Genomic DNA, 19,501 nt, shown 5'->3' on the forward strand with positions numbered 1-19,501 from the left:
GATGAGCTGATCGGCGATCAATCGATCGGCGATCACGATCGGAGCTCGTTTTCGAGATCGGGGATCGAGGATCGCCAATCTCTAAAATAAATGAGAGCGAGATTGAGATCGAGATCGGAAATATATAGAAAAATTCGATTCGATCAATCCAAACGTCATCTTTTAATAAAATTCAAAACTTTATTTATGCAATTAAAAAGGTTAAATTTCAACTAGTAAGAAGAGGCTTTTTTGAATACTTTCCGTAGTAGACTTCACTTCTAGTGAAGATTATTTCTCATCTTTTCAACTTTTGACATTACAATATTACATATTCATTAATGATCAATAGACAATAGATAATGGAAGAAGAAGAACATGTGGGTGAAGACATAGATTTAGTGGATAGTGACGGCAAGGTAAACCAGTATAATGACAGGTAAATCATTAAAATCTTTTTAAATTATTAAAATCTCTTAGCCTTTAGTATATATTTTTCTATTGCTTGGCAGTGAAGCTGTAGTTAGTAACAATACCGAAGAAGCTGGTGCTAAGGATATTAGTTTTTCTTACCTTCCACCAACATTTTTCCAGTGGAAATATGATGGAAAGGGTAAGGATGGAAAATTCAAACTTCGAAAAGTGAAATGTTTGATTGATGGATGTTCAAAACACATCTCTGTGTCAGCCACTTCACGTGGCAATGTGAAGCGTCATGTTAAGGTATTGCTTGAAAATTAACATTTTACCCTCCTTAATGATAAAAGCTTTACAGGTTAAATTATTTTTTTTATTTCAGCTTTGTCACCAAGAAAAATTGAATGAGTACATACGCCTCATTACTGATCAACCAGGCAAGAATAAGAAGGAAAAATCCATAATTGCAGTTAAGGAAAGAGTTCAAATGAAACAGCAGAAGCTGAAGTTTCGTGTTTCAAAAATTACAACACAACGAGAATTTGATAATTCCATAATCGTAAGAATAAATTTTACATAATCAGAGTATCATACGAATGTAATAGTAACGATTATAAATTTTTACAGAAATACATTGTTGATGATATCTTGCCACTGCATACGACAGAAAAACGTGGATTTTGGTCTTTCATGCAAAAATTAGCGCCTGAATTTACCATAAAGAGCAGGTTTTTTTACAAGAATCTCTTGACCATGCAATATCAAGCCAGGAAAGAAGAACTGATTGCTGCATTGCAAAATGCTACATGGGTGTGTACCACCACAGATTGCTGGTGTAGCTACCGCAAGAATTTTATTGGAAAGACGGTTCACTGGTACGACAATAAGCTTCAGCGACACAAGGCATGCTTGGCAGTGAGGCGACTGGTCGGAAAGGTGGACTATATCTTACTTGCCCATAAATTGGATGACATCTACACTGAATTTAAAATTGCTAAGAAGATCGAGGCCACTGTTACCGACGGAGGATCAAATTTTATGAAAGCGTTCCGGCTGTACTCTACTCCAACGCAAACCCAAGTCATTAGCGATGACGAAGAAAGTAAAGATGATGAAGATCCTGACATGATTCTCCCAACGCAAGACATTACGGGTGGAACTTGTTTTGATATTGGCGACTCATCGAAAGAGTATCATCCAATTCCCGTGTGGAACATTTTTGAGCAAGCTGGGTCTTGTAATACAGGTAATAACAAATCCATTGAATATTTAAAAATATTTTAATAGTTTTCTATTAAAATTGCTATGCAGATGGAACCGATGATGAGGTTTCCTTGGATGCCATGGAAAGTAGCTATAGTCTTCCAATACATCGTCAATGTGCTGCTCATCTTTTAAACCTTATGGCAACCGCTGATTTGGAGAAGAAGATCGTAAATAAGACTTATAAGAGGCTGCTCCATAGCACCGACGGAAAAGTCCAAGCGGCATGTAACAAGCAAGGGTACAGTGCAAAAATTCTGACGTTATCCGAAGCCACATCGGTAGGCTGTTCGTGACTAAAAACAAAACGAGGTGGAACTCGTATTTTGATTGTATGAAATGCTTCAGTAAACTATTAAGAAAGAATAATGAGGCTATGGAAAACCTTTTCAAAGCACTTGGACTTTCATTGTTTCGGTCGAACGAACAAGAGTTCATCCACGAATAGGTAAAGGTGATGGAACCTGTGGCAGATGCTTTAGATGTTCTGCAGGAAGAAATTTCGATTTCAATGAGCTATCTACTTCCGACATTGACCATTCTTCGTGAAAAACTGAATAATCATCAAAGAGACACAACAATGAAACACGCAAACCCACTTGTGTGTTCGCTTCTTGATTCCCTAAAGGATCGATTTGACCACATGTTCAACATTCCACAAATTCGTCTTGCAGCTATTTGTGACCCCAGTTTTAAAATGAAATGGCTCCCGGAAGAGGAACAAGACAGTTACAAGAAAATGCTAAAGAAAGAGTATGAGAAATGGGAAAAGGAGACAATCGAAGAAGAAAAAGAAAAGTATTGCTCATTAATCCACAAGTTCATTAAACAAATCTGTATTTCATGATCATTAAATCTTCTCCTATTTTTCATTTAATTTTAGCTCCGAGCCAGAAGACGAATGTAGTGGAGATAGTGGCAGCACAACAAGCCCACGGAGAAAGAATTTCTTCTCGTCGCTATGGAAAAAACCCAGTTAAGTGCAGCCCCAAAACGAAGTTGATTTGTTCTTCGCCGAGCCTCTTGGCCATGTTGAACAGCTTTCAAAATATCCCATTCTCACGAAGATCTTTCGGTATGTTTTCATTTAGTTCCCCTAATACTGATTAATAAATTAAATAATTGATGTTAAAATATTTAACACAGGAAATATAATGCTGTTCTTCCGTCTTCCGCCTCCGTGGAACGCCTCTTTAGCAAAGCTGGTTTAGTTTTTACTAGCAAACGAACTCGCTTAGCCGACGGAACATTGGATATGCTTGTTCTCTGAATGTCAACTCAAAAGAAACATGTTCCTGGTAGAATTTTATCGAGGTAAAATTGGCTTTCTAAAATAAAGTCTGAAATCAATGCTGTTGTTGGTTTTTTTTGTTGCTTCGTGATCGAGATCGGGGAACGGGATGGGGGATCGATTCAATCACAAGATCGAGATTGAGATTAAGATTGAGATCGACGGGTTGAAATTTTCTGAGATCGAGATCGAGATTGCCGATCACAAGTAGTGATCGAAATCCAACTCTGACTACTCCCGCCTCTACTACCACACAGACTCGAAAATAGATGTTCTTGATTGCGACATCATCTACTATATTTGTGGGTATACAGTACCCACCCGAAAGATGCTACACTTTGCCGTTTTTCGGCCCTTTTTACATGGCCTCTTATGGCCCTACGTACTTCCCTTTTTTTTAACTTTACTGCTCAGCAGTAAAAGTTATATTAATAAAAAAAAATAAGCAAACTCATCGATGAGTTTGCTATGGAACCATGTGTGGTCCATCTATTTGCGTATTATACCCTGAACGGTATAAGCTGGTTCAGGTGTAGCAAATTTCCCCCTTTTCCCGTTTTCGCGCCGCCATTTGCTTTGTTACTGTACCCCCCCTAAAATGTCACTTTTTTCTTTCGTGCATTACTTTTGAACAAAAAGTCGCACGTAATTCCCATTTTTTTCCCCGTAACAAGAATAAAGTAAATTTTATTCTTGTTTATTCAAATAATTTTCTACCCCTTGTTTATTCCCTTTATTTATGTGATTTCTGTGACCAATTTTTTATTTTTTCATTTCATAGAAAAATTGTCATAGTTGAAAAACTACAGCTGCATTTTTTTACCGCTGGTGGCGCACGTAGCATGTCACACAAGGCCCACTCGACACCACTACTCCTGCAGCTATTCATTTAAATCTCAGAGAAAAAATTTCTGCTGCCTGTCAGAATACCTTTTTTATTGTTTACGTTTGGAAAAGTTAAGTTTTGATTATTTCTTAAAGAAGGATTCAGCGTTTCGTTTGTAAAAATCTAAATTTATCTTGGGAAAAGTGCCGTAGTGTGTTTCAATGTGAAACTGTAGAATTGTAGTAAGTTAAAGTTCATACATTCCGTTATCTTTAATTACTTCTCACCAGTGGATCCTATCTTTTAGGAAAAATAAGATAAGATAAGATAAGATAAGATAAGATACTTTTGGTATCTTTTCTGTATCTTATATCTTGTAAAAATTTCGAAGAAAAAATAGTATCTTTATCTTTAGGGTAAGCTCATTTTAGCCTAAAGTTACCTAAAAGATACAAGATACTTTTGACCCCATCTACCGGGAAAAAGTCAAGCTACCTGTAGCAAATTTTATTTAAAGTCAGTTTTCCGTCATGCCTTTTTTCTTTGTCTGCTGCTACTGACCTGACATGAGTACTGCTAGTCTGCTACTGACCACAGTACTGAAATTACGACAGTTAAATTCTTCTAACTATCAAACAGGTAATTTAATTCATTTAAATTTTTAATTTTTCCCTATTAACATTTCTTTTCTATTAGGCTATTGCGGTTTTTGCTGTTTATTGCAGGCTTGCAGCACTTTTTTTTTTCTTTTATCCAATCATCCTATTATCCCTATAACAGTAGGAACTGTAACGTTCCACTTATCAGGTATATAAATTAATTAAAACTCATTATCACATTTACCCTAGGAATTTGTTCTGAAAGGATCATGGAGGTATTGCAGAGAGAGTGTGATTTACAATTTGGTCCCTTAACCATGCTTTGTTAAAAGTGTATTCTATTCACATGTTTTTTTTTCTTACAGGCCATTGCGTTCAAATTTAGTCCAACCAGGCTCCAATGCTTGGTCCAAAATGCCACCAAGAGTTACGAAGGCCTTTGGAAAAAGAAGTGGAACTAGAGTTTCTAGAGGTTGAGGCTCAGTTCAAACCAGGGAAGAAAACCTACGACAAATTGTGGGCCAGCTTCCCATTAGTGATGCTCACCAGGAATTGTTAGATGAGGAAGGTGCAGAGGGAGGCAGTGATGACATTGTGGATTTGGCAGAATATGAAATCACATCCGCTAGTGCTGAGCCTTTACCTCCACCAGGTGAACCAATACCAAAATTCACTGTTGAATCATGGAAAGCGAAATGGAGACGAGATTTTTTCTCAGATTGGCGCTGGGCAGCGAAAAAGAAGGGCAATGGCCATAAGGTTTGGGCTCGCTGCAACACCGGGAAATGCAAAACAAAAAACAAACAACACTACTATTCAGGTGAATTAGCTTCATTCTCAAACTTCGAGAAGCATCTGAACAGCTGTCATTATGAAGAATACAGCAAATACGAAAAACGTAGTAGTGGAATTGATTCCAGCCAACCAACCCTTAACAGATTTCAGCAGTTTTGTTCAACGACGATGACAAAAGAACGACAGAAGAAACTCGATATCGATCTCGGTTACTCAATAGCGATCGATAATATTCCACTCAACATTTTGCGTCGGAAAAGGTTTCGAAGATGGATACATGTATGTAATCTATATGTAGGATTACATGTACTACATAGATACTATGTAATCTATGTCCTACATGCACTGCACGACTGATTATTTTTTTTTTCGGTTTACTAATTCAACTAACAAACTTTCAAATTTACAGTCAGGAATGCCAGGATACCAGTTACCAGGAATCGAAAGGATGAGAAATGGCATCATACCCAGCCTTGTCCATGCTACAAGATGTAAGTTGCTTAAGATCATTAAGGACTCTTCTTCCTTCACGATCATTCTCTACATTGGTCGTCGAAATCCATGATGGGATTTATCGGATTTACCTGTCATGCGGTGACGAAAACGTTCGAAAGATACATCCTATTTCTTGGCGTGAAGAGAATGATTGGCAGACACACTGCCGAAAATATCTTAGCGGAATATGAGCACTTGCTTCGTGATTGGGAAATAGATCGTTCACTAGTAAGTAACTAAGCATTTATTATAATGTTTAACCTCTATGCCTAATACCGAATTACGTCTGCGTACTTAGATTGTTATGGTAAAAACTGATGGTGGTAGTAATATGGTTGCCAACACGTTCATGAATGATATACCTGGTTGGCATAATGAAGACGAATTTTCCGCCAACGATCATCAATCTGATTATGTTCCTGCACAACCTTCTACAAGTACAAGTAGTCCCTCAGAGTTAGATATTCTGGCAGCAGAAACTACGCAGTCAATGGCCGAGATCGAAATTGCGGATGATACGGAAGGTGACCCATTGTGGGTTTTGTTACAGGAGCTTGGTTTTAATTTCTCAGAGACCGAACTGAACGACGAGGATGACGTTTCGGAGTTCTGGGATTTAGAGAGGGACCTAGAAGAACATTTACCTTCAACAGAAAGTACCTTCGAACCACTAGATGACGACTACATCCTTTATTCAAGGCTTCGCTCAGAGTGCGTAGCCCACAAGCTACAGTTAGTTATAAAAGATGGTTTTAAAACCCTTAGTGTGAGTGTTCAACTTTGAAGCAATCTTAAAGCAAACAGTAATGATTTGAACATATTTTTAAAAATAGGACGTAGCTGCTGGCGTTATCTCCCATGTGAGTAAAATTGTAAACTCGGCTAGAAAAAGCGTAAATGATTCAGATTTAATCTACAACTTGGTTGGCTTTCGCCTGTCAAAAAAAAATTCAACCCGATAGAATAGCACATTATATGAACTGCAAAATTTCCTCAAGGCAATTCAAACTGATACAACTCTTCTCACACGCCTCATGGCAGTAAAAAAGCACGGAACACTTACTGCCTATCATCAAATTGTGCTTAAGGAAATCGTGGCCATCCTCAAGCCGTTTGAAGCTGCATCAAATGATTTTCAGGCTGACTTCGAAACCGTTGGAAATGTTATTCCTGCATATCTAGGTTTGATGAACGCTCTTACTCTTAAAGTCAGGGACAGGAACGGAGTACAGATCCCGAATCCAAATAGTCGACTCACAACATTGGTTAAATATTGCAAGGGCTTCGTGGCGGGATTGCGATTATCTTTAGAACGACGTTTTTTATTCATCCTGCGCGATGTCCATTACGTTATGGGTAACCTTAATTGCCTGATATGCTACTATTTTTTTACACTTACAATTTTGTTTTGCTTCACAGGCTCAATATTTGATCCGAGGTTCAAGCTGGCTTGGATTACGTTAGCAGGATTGAACGAAACGGCCGTGGTAAAAGCGGTTGCTGCTGAAATTGAGCTGCGATATCACATTCTTCGTACTAGTAAGTTCTGTTATTTAAAAACCAATATGAAAAATGAGACATTTAAGGACCAACACTTAACGAAATCGCAGGAAAAGTTGACAGTGTTTGTTTACCAAATCCGCAAACTCAAGTTCAAACAGACGATGCCTGCGTTTCTCCTCCTAACAATTTAGCCGGACCACCATCATCAACTCGCAAGAGACGATTGAGTCAGTCCCTATATTCACCAGTAATTGAGGTACCAAGACCTCGTTCGGTGATTGGGCCTGCCAAAGCCTTGGAAGAGTTCGACGTTTATTTGAAAGAAGACATCATCCATTGGTTCCATTGGATCCAATGGATCCCAACAGTGAGTTGTGTGTCACGAAGCCACTCGAGTTTTGGAAAGTTAATCAATATCGCTTTCCGATCCTTAGTGAAATCGGAAGAGATGTTGTAAGCGTGGCTGCATCCTCAGGTTCTGTCGAACGGGCATTCAGTGTGGCTTCCGATATATTAACGGCCAAACGGTCTGCCATGAAACCCGATCTTTTTTCTAACTTAATGCTCATTAAGTGTAATGCTGGACTTAACGTAGGCTCATTTGATGAATAAATGAAAAGTAATGCTGAAAATGAATTTCCACGCAAAAATTTAATAAAAATCCAATGCGTTTTTTTTTTGTATTAAAGTATCTTATATCTTATCTTATCTTATCTTTAGGCTCTTCAAAAAAATTTCAAAAATATCTTATCTTAACGATTTTTTTTAGATACTATCTTGTATCGTAGCATTTTTTTCGGTATTGATGAAATATCTTAACTTAATTTAACTTTTTTTTTTCAGTATCTGTATCTTTAGGGTAAAAAAAAAAGATAGGATTCACTGCTTCTCACAGCTTTTGCCATATTTTCAGGCTGTTATGTCACTAACATTCATGTTAGATAGAGAAAAAGTGAAAGCAAAATGCCCTTCTTAGGGCAGAAAACCGAGGGGGCGCCAACTCAAAAAAGTCGAACAAAAAAGACAAAGAAAGTGAAGGTTGGGTGACAAAAGAAATTTTTTGGGGGGAGAGGGCAAAAATGGAAATAGCAAACGGGTAAAGTGACAAAGAAAGAGGGAAGGTAATTTTTTTTCTACAAAAAAGAGGAAAAGAAATTTACTTTGGGTTAAAAGTTTTTTTCTTTGGTGAAAATGTTAAAAACATAATGAAGCCAAAGGCGATTTCGATCCTATCGCCACCGCGCGCCACATTCAAAATTAACTAGTTACATTTTTTTTCACACCTGTCGATGTTGTGCGCGTATGCTATTCTAATCATGGATAAAATACAGTGCCCTTTTCAGCTTTTACGGCGATATGATGTAAACATATCTCCCAGAATAGTTTCGTTATTAAAAGAAGTTGATGTCAATAGTCTAAGATCTATTTCTCAACTTGATTCACCAGACAAATTAGTTGGCTTACAAGAAGCCATTCGGGAATCGGTGAGTGAGCCAGGGCGTTTTAAAAACGAAGAAGAAAAGCTTGTGTTGTTAGGTGATAAATTTGCGAGTGCTCCATCAACATTCAAATTCTCTTTTGGTGAGAAACTAATGCTGAACGATGCCATTAATATGGCAAAACAAATTTTACTTGAGTACTCTAAACAGTACACCTTTCTTCGCCAGCCAGAAAAGCGTAAGACCTCGGCCAACACTACTGGTTCGCTTATAAAGAGACCCCGTTTTGACTATGTGCGTTCGGCCGGTGAGAAATCGGCAGTTTCGGATGAGGTAGAGTGTGTTGCTTCAGCCTCAACTACAACGACTCAAGATCCTGCTACTACAGCCTCAACCTCGGCCTCAACTATAAATGAAACTGAGAACTCTGCCGCTCTCGTTCCCCTAACTAGGAAAGGTAAAACCCTCCATGATTACCTCATGAAATGGTTCATGAACAGGAAGCTTATTGCTGAGAAACAAATAGCATTTGTTATGGGTGACTGTGAAGTGATATCTGAAAATAACACAATCAAGTGTTTAAAATGCAACTTGATCATAAAAAGTCATGTTGATGAAAACGGAGGGTGGAAGATAAGCCTCTTTTGCAGTCATCTTCAGAGATGTCATAAAATTACCCCGGAGCCACAAGAAACAATACCGAGTCAACGTTGCGCAGATCCAACTTGCAAAGTCACAGCAAGTCCCGTGTCGACAATCAGCGAAAAAAATAACACTCTAGAGATACTGAAAGAAAATTTTTAAAGGCCGGGAACGATAATGCAGCAGCTCTCGTTCCCGGCTTTCCAATGTTGCTCCAGTGGATTTATCAAGAATGCATTTTGAATAAGGAAAAAAAGAGTCGAGGACGACGCTTCACAAATGAAGCGTTAATACGCTTTTGTATAAATTTTTATTGTATGGCAGGTAAACATTCTTACGAAGTTTTCTATACTAATATGGCCGGCGCCATACCGTGCCTCAGTACAGTGAAATCAAAACTCTTTCAATATGATGGATCAGTGCCGGAAGGTGTCATTAATGTGAAATATCTTAAGGATTTTCTTATTCAAAACAATCTGCCTTTCATCGTTTCCCTTAGTGAAGACTGCTCCGCAATTGTAGCGAAAAGGGAATATGATACCGCATCTAATTCCGTAATGGGTGTAAGTTTACCGATGGAAGCCAACGGACTAAGGAATCAAAAACTTGCAGTAGTCACAGATGTCAAGTCCATTGTTGATGTGTTTGAACGTTTTCCCCGAGCTACGTTGATGCTTGTCGTTATGGCACAACCTCTAGTGGATGGCATTCCGCCAATCCGCATTCTCTACTTTTGTACCGACAACAAATTCACGGCGGAAGACGTCACCGCTCGAATGCATACCATTATTACCGCATTGGCAGCGGAGGGGATTCTTGCTTTAGTGTGTTCCGCCGACGGTGATGCTCGCGAAGTAAAGTTTATGCGTGAGACGGAAGAACTTGGACTTCCCGTCCCTAAAAGTATACAGTGACTAAATTTTTCAACATATTGAAAGCAGCATGTTAATTTATTCATTTACCTTTGTTATTTTAATAGGCATTCCTGTTGGCCAGGAAATGCTATATACCCTCAAACAGAAATATTTTTATTTCGCGGCCCTCAGAATTCCATGTGGAATATCAGTCCAAGATCCCGTACATTTAGGTAAAACAAAGCAATTTTTATAGTTAATATAGTGAGAAATGACAAATGCCTACATTTTCAGTTGCGAAGGAACGCATGAGATTGCTCCGGTCAGAAAAATTTTTAGCTATCGGTAATTTCATTGCCTCTCCAGTGCACCTACAGACAGTGATGAATCAATACGATAAAAGTCGTCATCTGTTAAAGCCAGAAGATCTGAATGCCCACGACAAAATAAACTATGGGTCCGCCGAGCGGCTCTGTCAGCCTCATATATCTCAACTGCTTGAAAATGTGGAAGGTATTGGCTACTTGTAATGAAATATGGTTATATTAAAAATTTATAAACGATATGGGTTTGTTCATGGGAATTTCAGGTTCGGAAGCCACACAGTTTTATCTTAGGCTGATGTACTATTCCTCTTCGAGTTATTTGGACAAAGCATTGTCTCCAATTGACCGAGTGTATCGCATTTGGTACGTGGCATTCAGTTTACGACTGTGGCGCTATTGGATCACCTGCGATAAAGCATACACTCTGGCTGCTAATTTCATGACGCTAAACGTATATCTCTGTGTGGAGTTCAACGCTCACGCTTTGGTACTCATGATACTGGCGCTCCAAGACAAGCCAGAATCTTTCAAACCGTGGCTTTGTACAAGCCAGCCATGTGAAAGCTATTTTCGGGGTGGCCGCTCCTGTACGGCGAATTATTCAACAATGATCAACTTTACTGCTCGCGATTTTTTAAAATGCCGATGCCGCAAAATAGATGATACCATTCGCCTGACAGCAGAGGGAGTGAAGGATGGCTTGTCATATCCTCGTTTCGAGCGCCCCTTTGATCAGCCACCAAACACGAAGGTGTGGGACATGCCATCCATGGAAGAAATGGACATCAAAATACGTTGAGCTCTCACAGACGCCGAAGAAGACTTGAAAAAATTAGGTCAGATATTTGCGATCACTATAAGCCCTCCTGTTTCAATATCTTTTTCTTGTATCAAATAGGTTTGCGTGTATCTGGCAAAAACAAGTACTGCTTCAGCAAGCAGTTAGCTGAGCAGCTTTTCAGAATGAAAAGGAAAAAAAAAACAGGAAACTCTTGCGACGAGGACAACTCCGACCTGCTAGACGAGAGCGATGAATCGCATTACGAAGTCAGCCCAGACCAAATTGTCACTGTTTTCAACCGAGAGTCTTCGGAAGATGTCTCGGAAGATGTCCTGAGAGTAGACGCGGATAATGACGAGTTTGATGCCCTTTCCGCTGTCATGAACGGAACATTTCGGGATATTTCTAAGACTCATCCTGTTCATAGCAATATTGAAAACACTGCTTTTGCAACTATTGCCCGGTCTGATGGCCACATACAGGTTGTTTCAAAACAAACAATTTGTTGGTTTCTTGAGGGAATTGTGTGGAAAAATAGTCGCGACCGCAAATGGAGATTTAAAGGCTGCCCGTCTGGTTTTTTTGAAAAACAAAAGAAGATTACAACTGTGGAAAAAATGACTCTTAAAAAGGGCCATTGGGCAGTTTTTATTACAATTGATGGAAAGGATTATCTGCTCGGGCAGGTTCTAGCTTTAGTTACAGTTGATGGCAAAATCAACAACTATATCAGTGAGTGGAGGGGGATGAAAAAATTGAAATTCGTGCTTTATGTCAGTGGTATGACATGGAGAGGGAAAACGGAAAGTTTACGGGTAAATTAAAAAGAACATTTATGTTCAGTAATGGTTATTATTCATGCAAATACTACATCTGTACTTGTCCCGTCCCTAAAGTGATGCAATTTGATGATGGTCATTGTCTAATGTTGGATCAAACAGCCGTTAGTCAGCTGTCCCGATTTTGTAAATTTCAGTAATAAACTGTTCTGACAACCCCGCTTTTATTCCGCCTCCGGCTAAACAAAAAGACAAAAAGTTTTTTTTTGGACCAAAAAGTTGAAAAAGTTAAAAACATAGAGAAAAGACAAAAACCTTGGTCAAAAGAAAAAAACCTTGGTAAAAAGAAAACAACTTTGTCAACTTTTGGTGAATGGCGCGAAAAGCTAGAGAACAACAAAAAACTTAGGCCTAAAAAGAAAATCTTTTTTTTTACTTTTTTGAGTTGGCGCCCCCTCGCAGAAAACAATTCAAGAAAAGACATCGTTATCTGATGACATAATCAAAACCTCATTTTCAACACGTCTCCATTCCCTTAGCACTACTATAAATTTTTAACCACTTATCGTTAATGAAATTTTTTTTAACAGGCATACAGAACCAAACATTGTATTGGAAAAACAAATACAAGACTAAAGATCGGTTTACTGTTTGTGTGTGATTGCTCTTAGTCTGTCCATCCTCCATGACATTTCACGACTTCTTTTAGTTTGTGTGAAACAGATTTAGTTATTGAATCTACATACTCTTTATCAACAACATTTGACCATATTTTAAATACTTCATCCCACAATACAGATGTTGATGATATTGTTACAGGCGATTCATTAACTTTTTCTACAATAATTTTCCAGGTATTCACCAGCGGCATTAAATCACCAAAATTCCTTGGCCAGTCAGTCAATACGGCAATATTTGAACGATTTTGAAGCCACTTTCTTACAGCCGTTGCCGTATGGACAGGATAATGGTCGTGAATGAGTAATATTGGCGATTCTTTTGAGAATTTTTCAACTGCTGATGGGTAAACACAGGTGTTTAGGAAACTGATGTATTGTTCTGTGTCAATCCTTCCCTTAATTTTGGTTATGACATTTGGAACGCTAAATCCCAATGAGGCACAAACAGGGACAGAATTCAAAATGTTCACTCGCTCACTGCCTTTGTGCAAGGAAACCAATCCGTTATCGTCAAAACTGCTTACAAAAATCCAATAAGTATTAAGATAATTTAAAAGCTGTGTAGAAAGAGATTCAAACGCTTACCAAAACCTTGCTTCGTCTAAGAAACATACACAGTCCCAATATGATACCGGCATAGAGCAATATTTGATAGCAAATTGTAGTCTCGAATATTTGCCTTCCTCATTTAGTTCCCTTCTTAACATTTTCGACAAGGAATACTTAAAGATCTATCTTGATGCTGATTTGGTAGAACAATGACAAAAATTCAAACAATTCCGTCAACTTGTTCTCTTTCGGAGGCTGTAGAAACATTGCCAACCAATGAAACGCATAAGTTTTCCATACCTCCAACAAGGTCATCGTGAGAACGGAAATGTGTACAGATTCTCACAATGAAAAATGCCCTACGGATATCTTAGGGTGAAGAGGGTTATATTAGATTTTTAGTTTTGTATTGACATTCGAACAATAAAGTAATGGCTCCTCGTATTAGTAACAGTACTCGTGGTGCTATCATTGAGTATTCAAAAATGTATTCAGCGCGAAAAATAGGAAAATTGGTAAAATGTCATTTTACTTCAATTGCCAGAATTTAGCGTGACTTAAAAAAAAATGACGTGAAGGAAATAGGAAGAAAACGCTTGTTATTTCAAGCAGATAACCGTTACATCAAATTAATTTCTAAGCGCAATCGACGAAAGACACTTCCCGAAATAGCTTCTGACTTCAATGTCGGAAGACAAGATAGTGTTAGTCATTCTTCCATCCGTCGAGCACTTCAAAAAAATAATTTGAATGGCCGTGTCGCCTTAAAGAAACCACTGCTTCGGAAACAAAATATTGAGAAAAGGTTGAAGTTTGCTGTTGACCACATTAACTGGACCCCCGCTCAGTGGGATCGAGTTCTGTGGTCAGACGAGAGCAAATTTGAAATCTTTGGCACAAAACGTAGAGTTTATGTTCGTCGGGGAAAAGATGAGCGCACGAAAATGGATTGCATTATTCCTACTGTTAAACACGGTGGAGGAAGTGTAATGGTTTGGGGAGCTATGTGTTCCTCTGGAGTTCTTCCGCTAGTTAAAATACATGGGATTATGTTAAAAGAGCACTACCACACTATCCTTTCCAGAAAGGCTCTTCCAGGAGGAAAACAGTTATTGGGTCCCGGACTTTGCTTCCAACAGGATAATGACCCTAAGCACACCGCAATCATTAACAAAAAGTACCTAGATAATCAAGAGAAGAAAGGTAAAATGGTGAACTTGCCCATAAATGATTGATCCTTTCATTGACTTATTCATCTTTCGTATTTTCTAGGAAATGTTGTTGTAATGGATTGGCCACCCCAAAGCCCAGACCTTAATCCAATAGAGCAACTCTGGGATCATTTGGATCGCATGCTTAGAAAAACACCACCAGTTAGTGTAACTGATGCATGGGAAAAGCTTGCTCAGTTCTGGGGAGACATAGACAAAAGTGTTCTCCAAATATATGTACATTCCATGAAGCGTAGGTGTGATTCTGTGATCATTGCCAAAGGAGGACATACTAAATGTTAATGTATTTTACTGTATGTCACCAGCTGTTGTGAAATGAATCACCTGTCACAATATCATCGACATCTGTATTATTGACTAAGAGCAATCACACACAAACAGTAAGCCGATCTTTAGTCTTGTATTTGTTTTTCCAATACAATGTTTGGTTCTGTATGCCTGTTTAAAAAAATTTCATTAACGATAAGTGGTTAAAAATTTATAATAGTGCTAAGGGAATGGAGACGTGTTGAAAATGAGGTTTTGATTATGTCATCAGATAACGATGTCTTTTCTTGAATTGTTTTCTGCCCTAAGAAGGGCATTTTGCTTTCACTTTTTCTCTATCTAACATGAATGTTAGTGACATAACAGCCTGAAAATATGGCAAAAGCTGTGAGAAGTAATTAAATATAACGGAATGTATGAACTTTAACTTACCACAATTCTACAGTTTCACATTGAAACACACTACGGCACTTTTCCCAAGATAAATTTAGATTATAATTTAAATTAGAATTTACAAACGAAACGCTGAATCCTTCTTTAAGAAATAATCAAAACTTAACTTTTCCAAACGTAAACAATAAAAAAGTATTCTGACAGGCAGCAGAAATTTTCTCTCTGAGATTTAAATGAATAGCTGCAGGAGTAGTGGTGTCGAGTGGGCCTTGTGTGACATGCTACGTGCGCCACCAGCGGTAAAAAAATGCAGCTGTAGTTTTTCAACTATGACAATTTTTCTATGAAATGAAAAAATAAAAAATTGGTCACAGAAATCACATAAATAAAGGGAATAAACAAGGGGTAGAAAATTATTTGAATAAACAAGAATAAAATTTACTTTATTCTTGTTACGGGGAAAAAAATGGGAATTACGTGCGACTTTTTGTTCAAAAGTAATGCACGAAAGAAAAAAGTGACATTTTAGGGGGGGTACAGTAACAAAGCAAATGGCGGCGCGAAAACGGGAAAAGGGGGAAATTTGCTACACCTGAACCAGCTTATACCGTTCAGGGTATAATACGCAAATAGATGGACCACACATGGTTCGATAGCAAACTCATCGATGAGTTTGCTCATTTTTTTTTATTAATATAACTTTTACTGCTGAGCAGTAAAGTTAAAAAAAAGGGAAGGACGTAGGGCCATAAGAGGCCATGTAAAAAGGGCCGAAAAACGGCAAAGTGTAGCATCTTTCGGGTGGGTACTGTATGGTACACTCATTCAGGCAGAAGGGTAGACGGGCGAAATCTTCCTTTTTTCAAAGTTGTCTCGCAACCGTAAACATCAGTCCAGAAGAACTAACACTGAATTTCACGGCTTCTCAACTGACCGAAATCAAAAAGTGCGGTAATCTGATTTTCTCCTAATACAAAATTTTCCAGCTTATTTGCGTTGTAGAGGAGAATTTTCTTAAATTAGCTAAGCATGATCGTATTTTTATGAAAGACTCATATAAAGCAATACCACTGTTAATATCTGGGGCCAAACTGCCATTGATTGGATGCGTGATGCATCGAAAGAGTCTAATGTTGGACGTCATTTTTCAATATCTCACTTTAAGATTTCGATGCTTTGGCAAGAAAAGGTTTGTTGATATTGTCGAAAAGAAACGCGGCGAAGCACACGCAAGGATGAAGATGAAAAATTCAAGAAAATTTGCTAGAAAATGAATTACAGTTTCTTTATACTGTAACCATGTGATATTTACCATACTGCAATCATGTGATTGACATTGTGATGTGTGATATGATGATATTGTGATAGAATTCCAATTGAATTCAAATTAAATACTGCCAAAATACAGATATTTTAAGCAGATTAATTTTATTTTTATTTACTTCTTGTCTATACATCATAAGAATATTGCATAATGACAACAAACTTATATTATAATGTCTAAATATCAATATTAGTCGGCTACACCAATTCAATCTCAACTAGAGCCTCTGTGTGCTATACATTTTATACGCGGCGCATTCCGTTTTGTGTTTTGACAACAAACAGTGTTTCACGATTGATTCTAAAGATCCAAGAAACGAGTAGAAATGGGACATTTTTAAAACTAACCGTAGAGTTCTTTGAAAATTATGAAATAACTCATGGGTCATCAGGAAGAGCAAAGGAAAATTATGGTGTTAGATTCAAGAAATTACAACAAGGAGATAACCCGCAAATCTCGTGTGTGTGAAGCACGTAATCAGTACTGAAATGGGAAAATTGCTGAAAAAATTCTCCATCGCATATGAGCTGCGCCCTAGCGGCAAGCTTAAGCATCGCCCAAACGGTTCCTCTCAGGCTTATGGGACGGATTTCAGTCTTTACTTCGTAGTCTGTGATGCTAGTAGGGTACATGCGACAACGAAATCTACCGCTAGATGGCGAAAAGTTGGATCGCTAAGAATGATCGGATCGGATAAATTTTTTTATTTGATCGCCGATCCGATCTCTGACCAATCTCGAATGATCAGATCGGCGATCAATTTTTTCATCTAGATCGGGATCGCGATCAATTGTTGATCGTGATCGCGGCAAGTCTGCCTGGCATGACAGCTGAGAACTGTTCTTAAAAATACCAATGAAAATTCAATTTACTTTGTATAATTATTATCATAATAGTAAGATTAAACAAATTTGACAAGCGTTATATTACGTAGTTAAAAGAAAAAAACAAACAAATCAACGATTATTGATTTACGCACTTGTGGCAACCCCATCACCCTGTGCTTAGGGGTCTGTACAAAAATTGATCGCGATCGGTGATCGGTGATCAAAATTTTTTTATCCGAGATCAAATCAAAATCATTTTTCTTTGATTTGATCCCAGGTTAAAATTTTGATTGAGATTTTGATTTCGCTCAAAAAATGAACCCGATCGGGGTAGCTCTGGTACTGTTAAAGGATTTTAAAATTCAAAATTCTACTCTATATGTTCTAAAGCCGATTTGTGGAACCTACATTTAGGGCTCGGCCCCGCGTTGATCGGGTCGGGTGTTTGCTGATCGGGCGTATTATTTGCACTTTCGGGGCGTGCCGGCCGAGTAACAGGTTGTATTTTTATAACCCCTTCCTCGTCGGGGTGAAGAGGGGGAAACTTGGCGTGGGGTAACTCGTAGCTGGGTATTCCCCAGGCAAACGCCTATGGAAGGTACCGGTGTTTACTTTTCCAAGATGAATTTACTATCCGAAGAAATCATTTGCACCCCCCTTAAGCTAGATTATAAAAAATGTTGGTTGTATTAATTGCTAGCATAGTCTACTCCATCCTAGTAATTAATTTGTGAGTTTCGTACATCTATTTGTAAATCTCCACTGAGATTATCGAATCTCGTGCAATTTGGCATAGAATTGTCACACCTACCAGAATCATCCAAAAATAAACAGGGGCATACTATATTTGTCGCCCTTTTCGTTTTGGTATACTGTTTGCCTCATTACCAAGGATCGATGTCATGGTAACATTGGAGCGTACAAGAGCTTAAATCTTTAAAGCGCTGTCCCAGACGGTGTCTGTCGCCAACCGTATTTATAATTCGCCATAACCTGAACATGAACATACATGATAACGTGAACGTAAACATAGTTCAATGACATCTTTTTTTAAATAAGTAATACTACCTTTACAGGTACGAAAAAAAAAATACTGTACATCAGCAAATATAATTTTAAGCGGAATTTATCAGAATCAAAAGAATCCGAAAGAAGCTCGTGGTGATTATTCTATGAGAAATTACACATTGCGCTGACGGCAAGGTTGAAATCCGTTGTGCTTGAACGACCTTCCACTTACACGATATTGCCACATTTTTGTTCGTGTATTCCAGACTATCCGCTATTTTACCTTCAAAGGTCAAAGAAATTCCAACGAAGGCCGTGAGCAAGAAAGAACACTCAGCCCTAAACGTTATTTTGAGGAAGCATCGAAATAGTGGTTGAAGAAATAAATTATGAGCAAGGCTTTACATGAAAAAATTTCAACTCTTGCTGCTGCATATTGCCTCTTATATATCTGCTGAAAGCCATCATCTATCCGAATTTCTTGAAATCCCACTTGGCCTGACAATAGTCCTTCGTTATACAAGCGAATTAGTTACGAAGCTCTACTAATAACACAGCGGTTGCGAAATGGTCCAACAAAAACGATGGCTTGCCTTTTGCTCTGCTTTAAGGAGAGCAATGATTCTATAAGCAATGCTGTCAGGGCTGGTAAAGAAGGAGATGAATTCGTACGAAAAGGAAATAAGAAGAATGCTCGTAAACTTAAAGGACATGACCCTGCGATGTGGTTTCGACATTACCAAACATCTAAAGTAAAATAACCAAAATAGCCATATTATGTGTGTATGCGCGTGAAGGCCGCAACGTGCTGGCCGAAACGCGCAGCAGGTATTCACGCACCGAGACCTGTGAGGGTCATTGACTCGATGAGCGTCATTTCTTCTGAGCAAAGTTTTCTGTGGACGAGTATTTGTCTCGTATACGTTACACTTGAATAAAGCTTTTCTTTTTTTGCTGATCCAAACGTTAAGAAGAAACCCTGAGTTTTGTATGAAACGTAATAAAAATGTTATTTAGTAACGCTATTGTCTGGTTCCTTTCCTATTTTTCATTTAGCAATTATTTCTAAGCTGAGGTGGCGTTCTTCAACTCATTGTCATCTCGTTTGTTTTCGGATTAGAATGCTTGAAGTGTGTTGTAGCTACTGTAAGTGGTGTACATTGTTGCGCCCTTCAAAAAAGAATTCTTCGTATCCTTTATTTTTTGCTTATTTAGTTCACCGATGGACCACA

General features: G+C 38.3%; 2 protein-coding genes and 3 pseudogenes across 3 annotated transcripts; 4 read left to right on the forward strand and 1 right to left on the reverse strand.

Moving 5' to 3' along the window:
* Nucleotides 1–1,970, forward strand: LOC123474322. 2 transcript variants are annotated; one of them, XM_045176267.1, is made up of 7 exons: nt 1–200; nt 332–418; nt 492–702; nt 779–955; nt 1,024–1,332; nt 1,399–1,642; nt 1,708–1,970. In XM_045176267.1, the coding sequence occupies exons 2-7, from the start codon at nt 342–344 to the stop codon at nt 1,953–1,955; spliced, it is 1,266 nt and encodes a 421-aa protein (XP_045032202.1). In that variant the 5' UTR covers nt 1–200; nt 332–341; the 3' UTR covers nt 1,956–1,970. The 2 variants fall into 2 exon arrangements, with proteins under 2 accessions (XP_045032202.1, XP_045032201.1); XM_045176266.1 differs by having other exon boundaries at nt 1,024–1,642.
* A 2,154-nt stretch (nt 1,971–4,124) lies between these two features.
* On the forward strand, nt 4,125–7,780 carry LOC123474227 (annotated as a pseudogene).
* Nucleotides 7,781–8,373: 593 nt separating this feature from the next.
* On the forward strand, nt 8,374–9,221 carry LOC123474228 (annotated as a pseudogene).
* A 345-nt stretch (nt 9,222–9,566) lies between these two features.
* LOC116916269 lies at nt 9,567–12,198 on the forward strand (annotated as a pseudogene).
* Nucleotides 12,199–12,477: 279 nt separating this feature from the next.
* LOC123474368 lies at nt 12,478–13,407 on the reverse strand. Its single transcript, XM_045176428.1, has 2 exons — nt 13,255–13,407; nt 12,478–13,185 (listed from the first exon to the last, which is right to left on the reverse strand). The coding sequence occupies exons 1-2, from the start codon at nt 13,374–13,376 to the stop codon at nt 12,657–12,659; spliced, it is 651 nt and encodes a 216-aa protein (XP_045032363.1). The 5' UTR covers nt 13,377–13,407; the 3' UTR covers nt 12,478–12,656.
* Nucleotides 13,408–19,501: the final 6,094 nt, after the last annotated feature.

The sequence above is a fragment of the Daphnia magna genome, linkage group LG7 (genome assembly GCF_020631705.1).
Source record: "Daphnia magna isolate NIES linkage group LG7, ASM2063170v1.1, whole genome shotgun sequence".
Lineage (NCBI taxonomy): Eukaryota > Metazoa > Arthropoda > Branchiopoda > Diplostraca > Daphniidae > Daphnia > Daphnia magna.

Excerpts from the sequence above, each read along its gene's own strand:
- LOC123474368 (XM_045176428.1), bottom strand. The coding sequence starts at position 13,376 with ATGTTAAGAAGGGAACTAAATGAGGAAGGCAAATATTCGAGACTACAA. Across the intron at positions 13,186-13,254 it reads TTAGACGAAGCAAGGTTTTG|TTTTGACGATAACGGATTGG; the intron begins GTAAGCGTTTGA and ends TTTTGTAAGCAG.
- LOC123474322 (XM_045176266.1), top strand. The coding sequence starts at position 342 with ATGGAAGAAGAAGAACATGTGGGTGAAGACATAGATTTAGTGGATAGT. Across the intron at positions 703-778 it reads ATGTGAAGCGTCATGTTAAG|CTTTGTCACCAAGAAAAATT; the intron begins GTATTGCTTGAA and ends TTTTTATTTCAG. Across the intron at positions 1,643-1,707 it reads AGCTGGGTCTTGTAATACAG|ATGGAACCGATGATGAGGTT; the intron begins GTAATAACAAAT and ends ATTGCTATGCAG.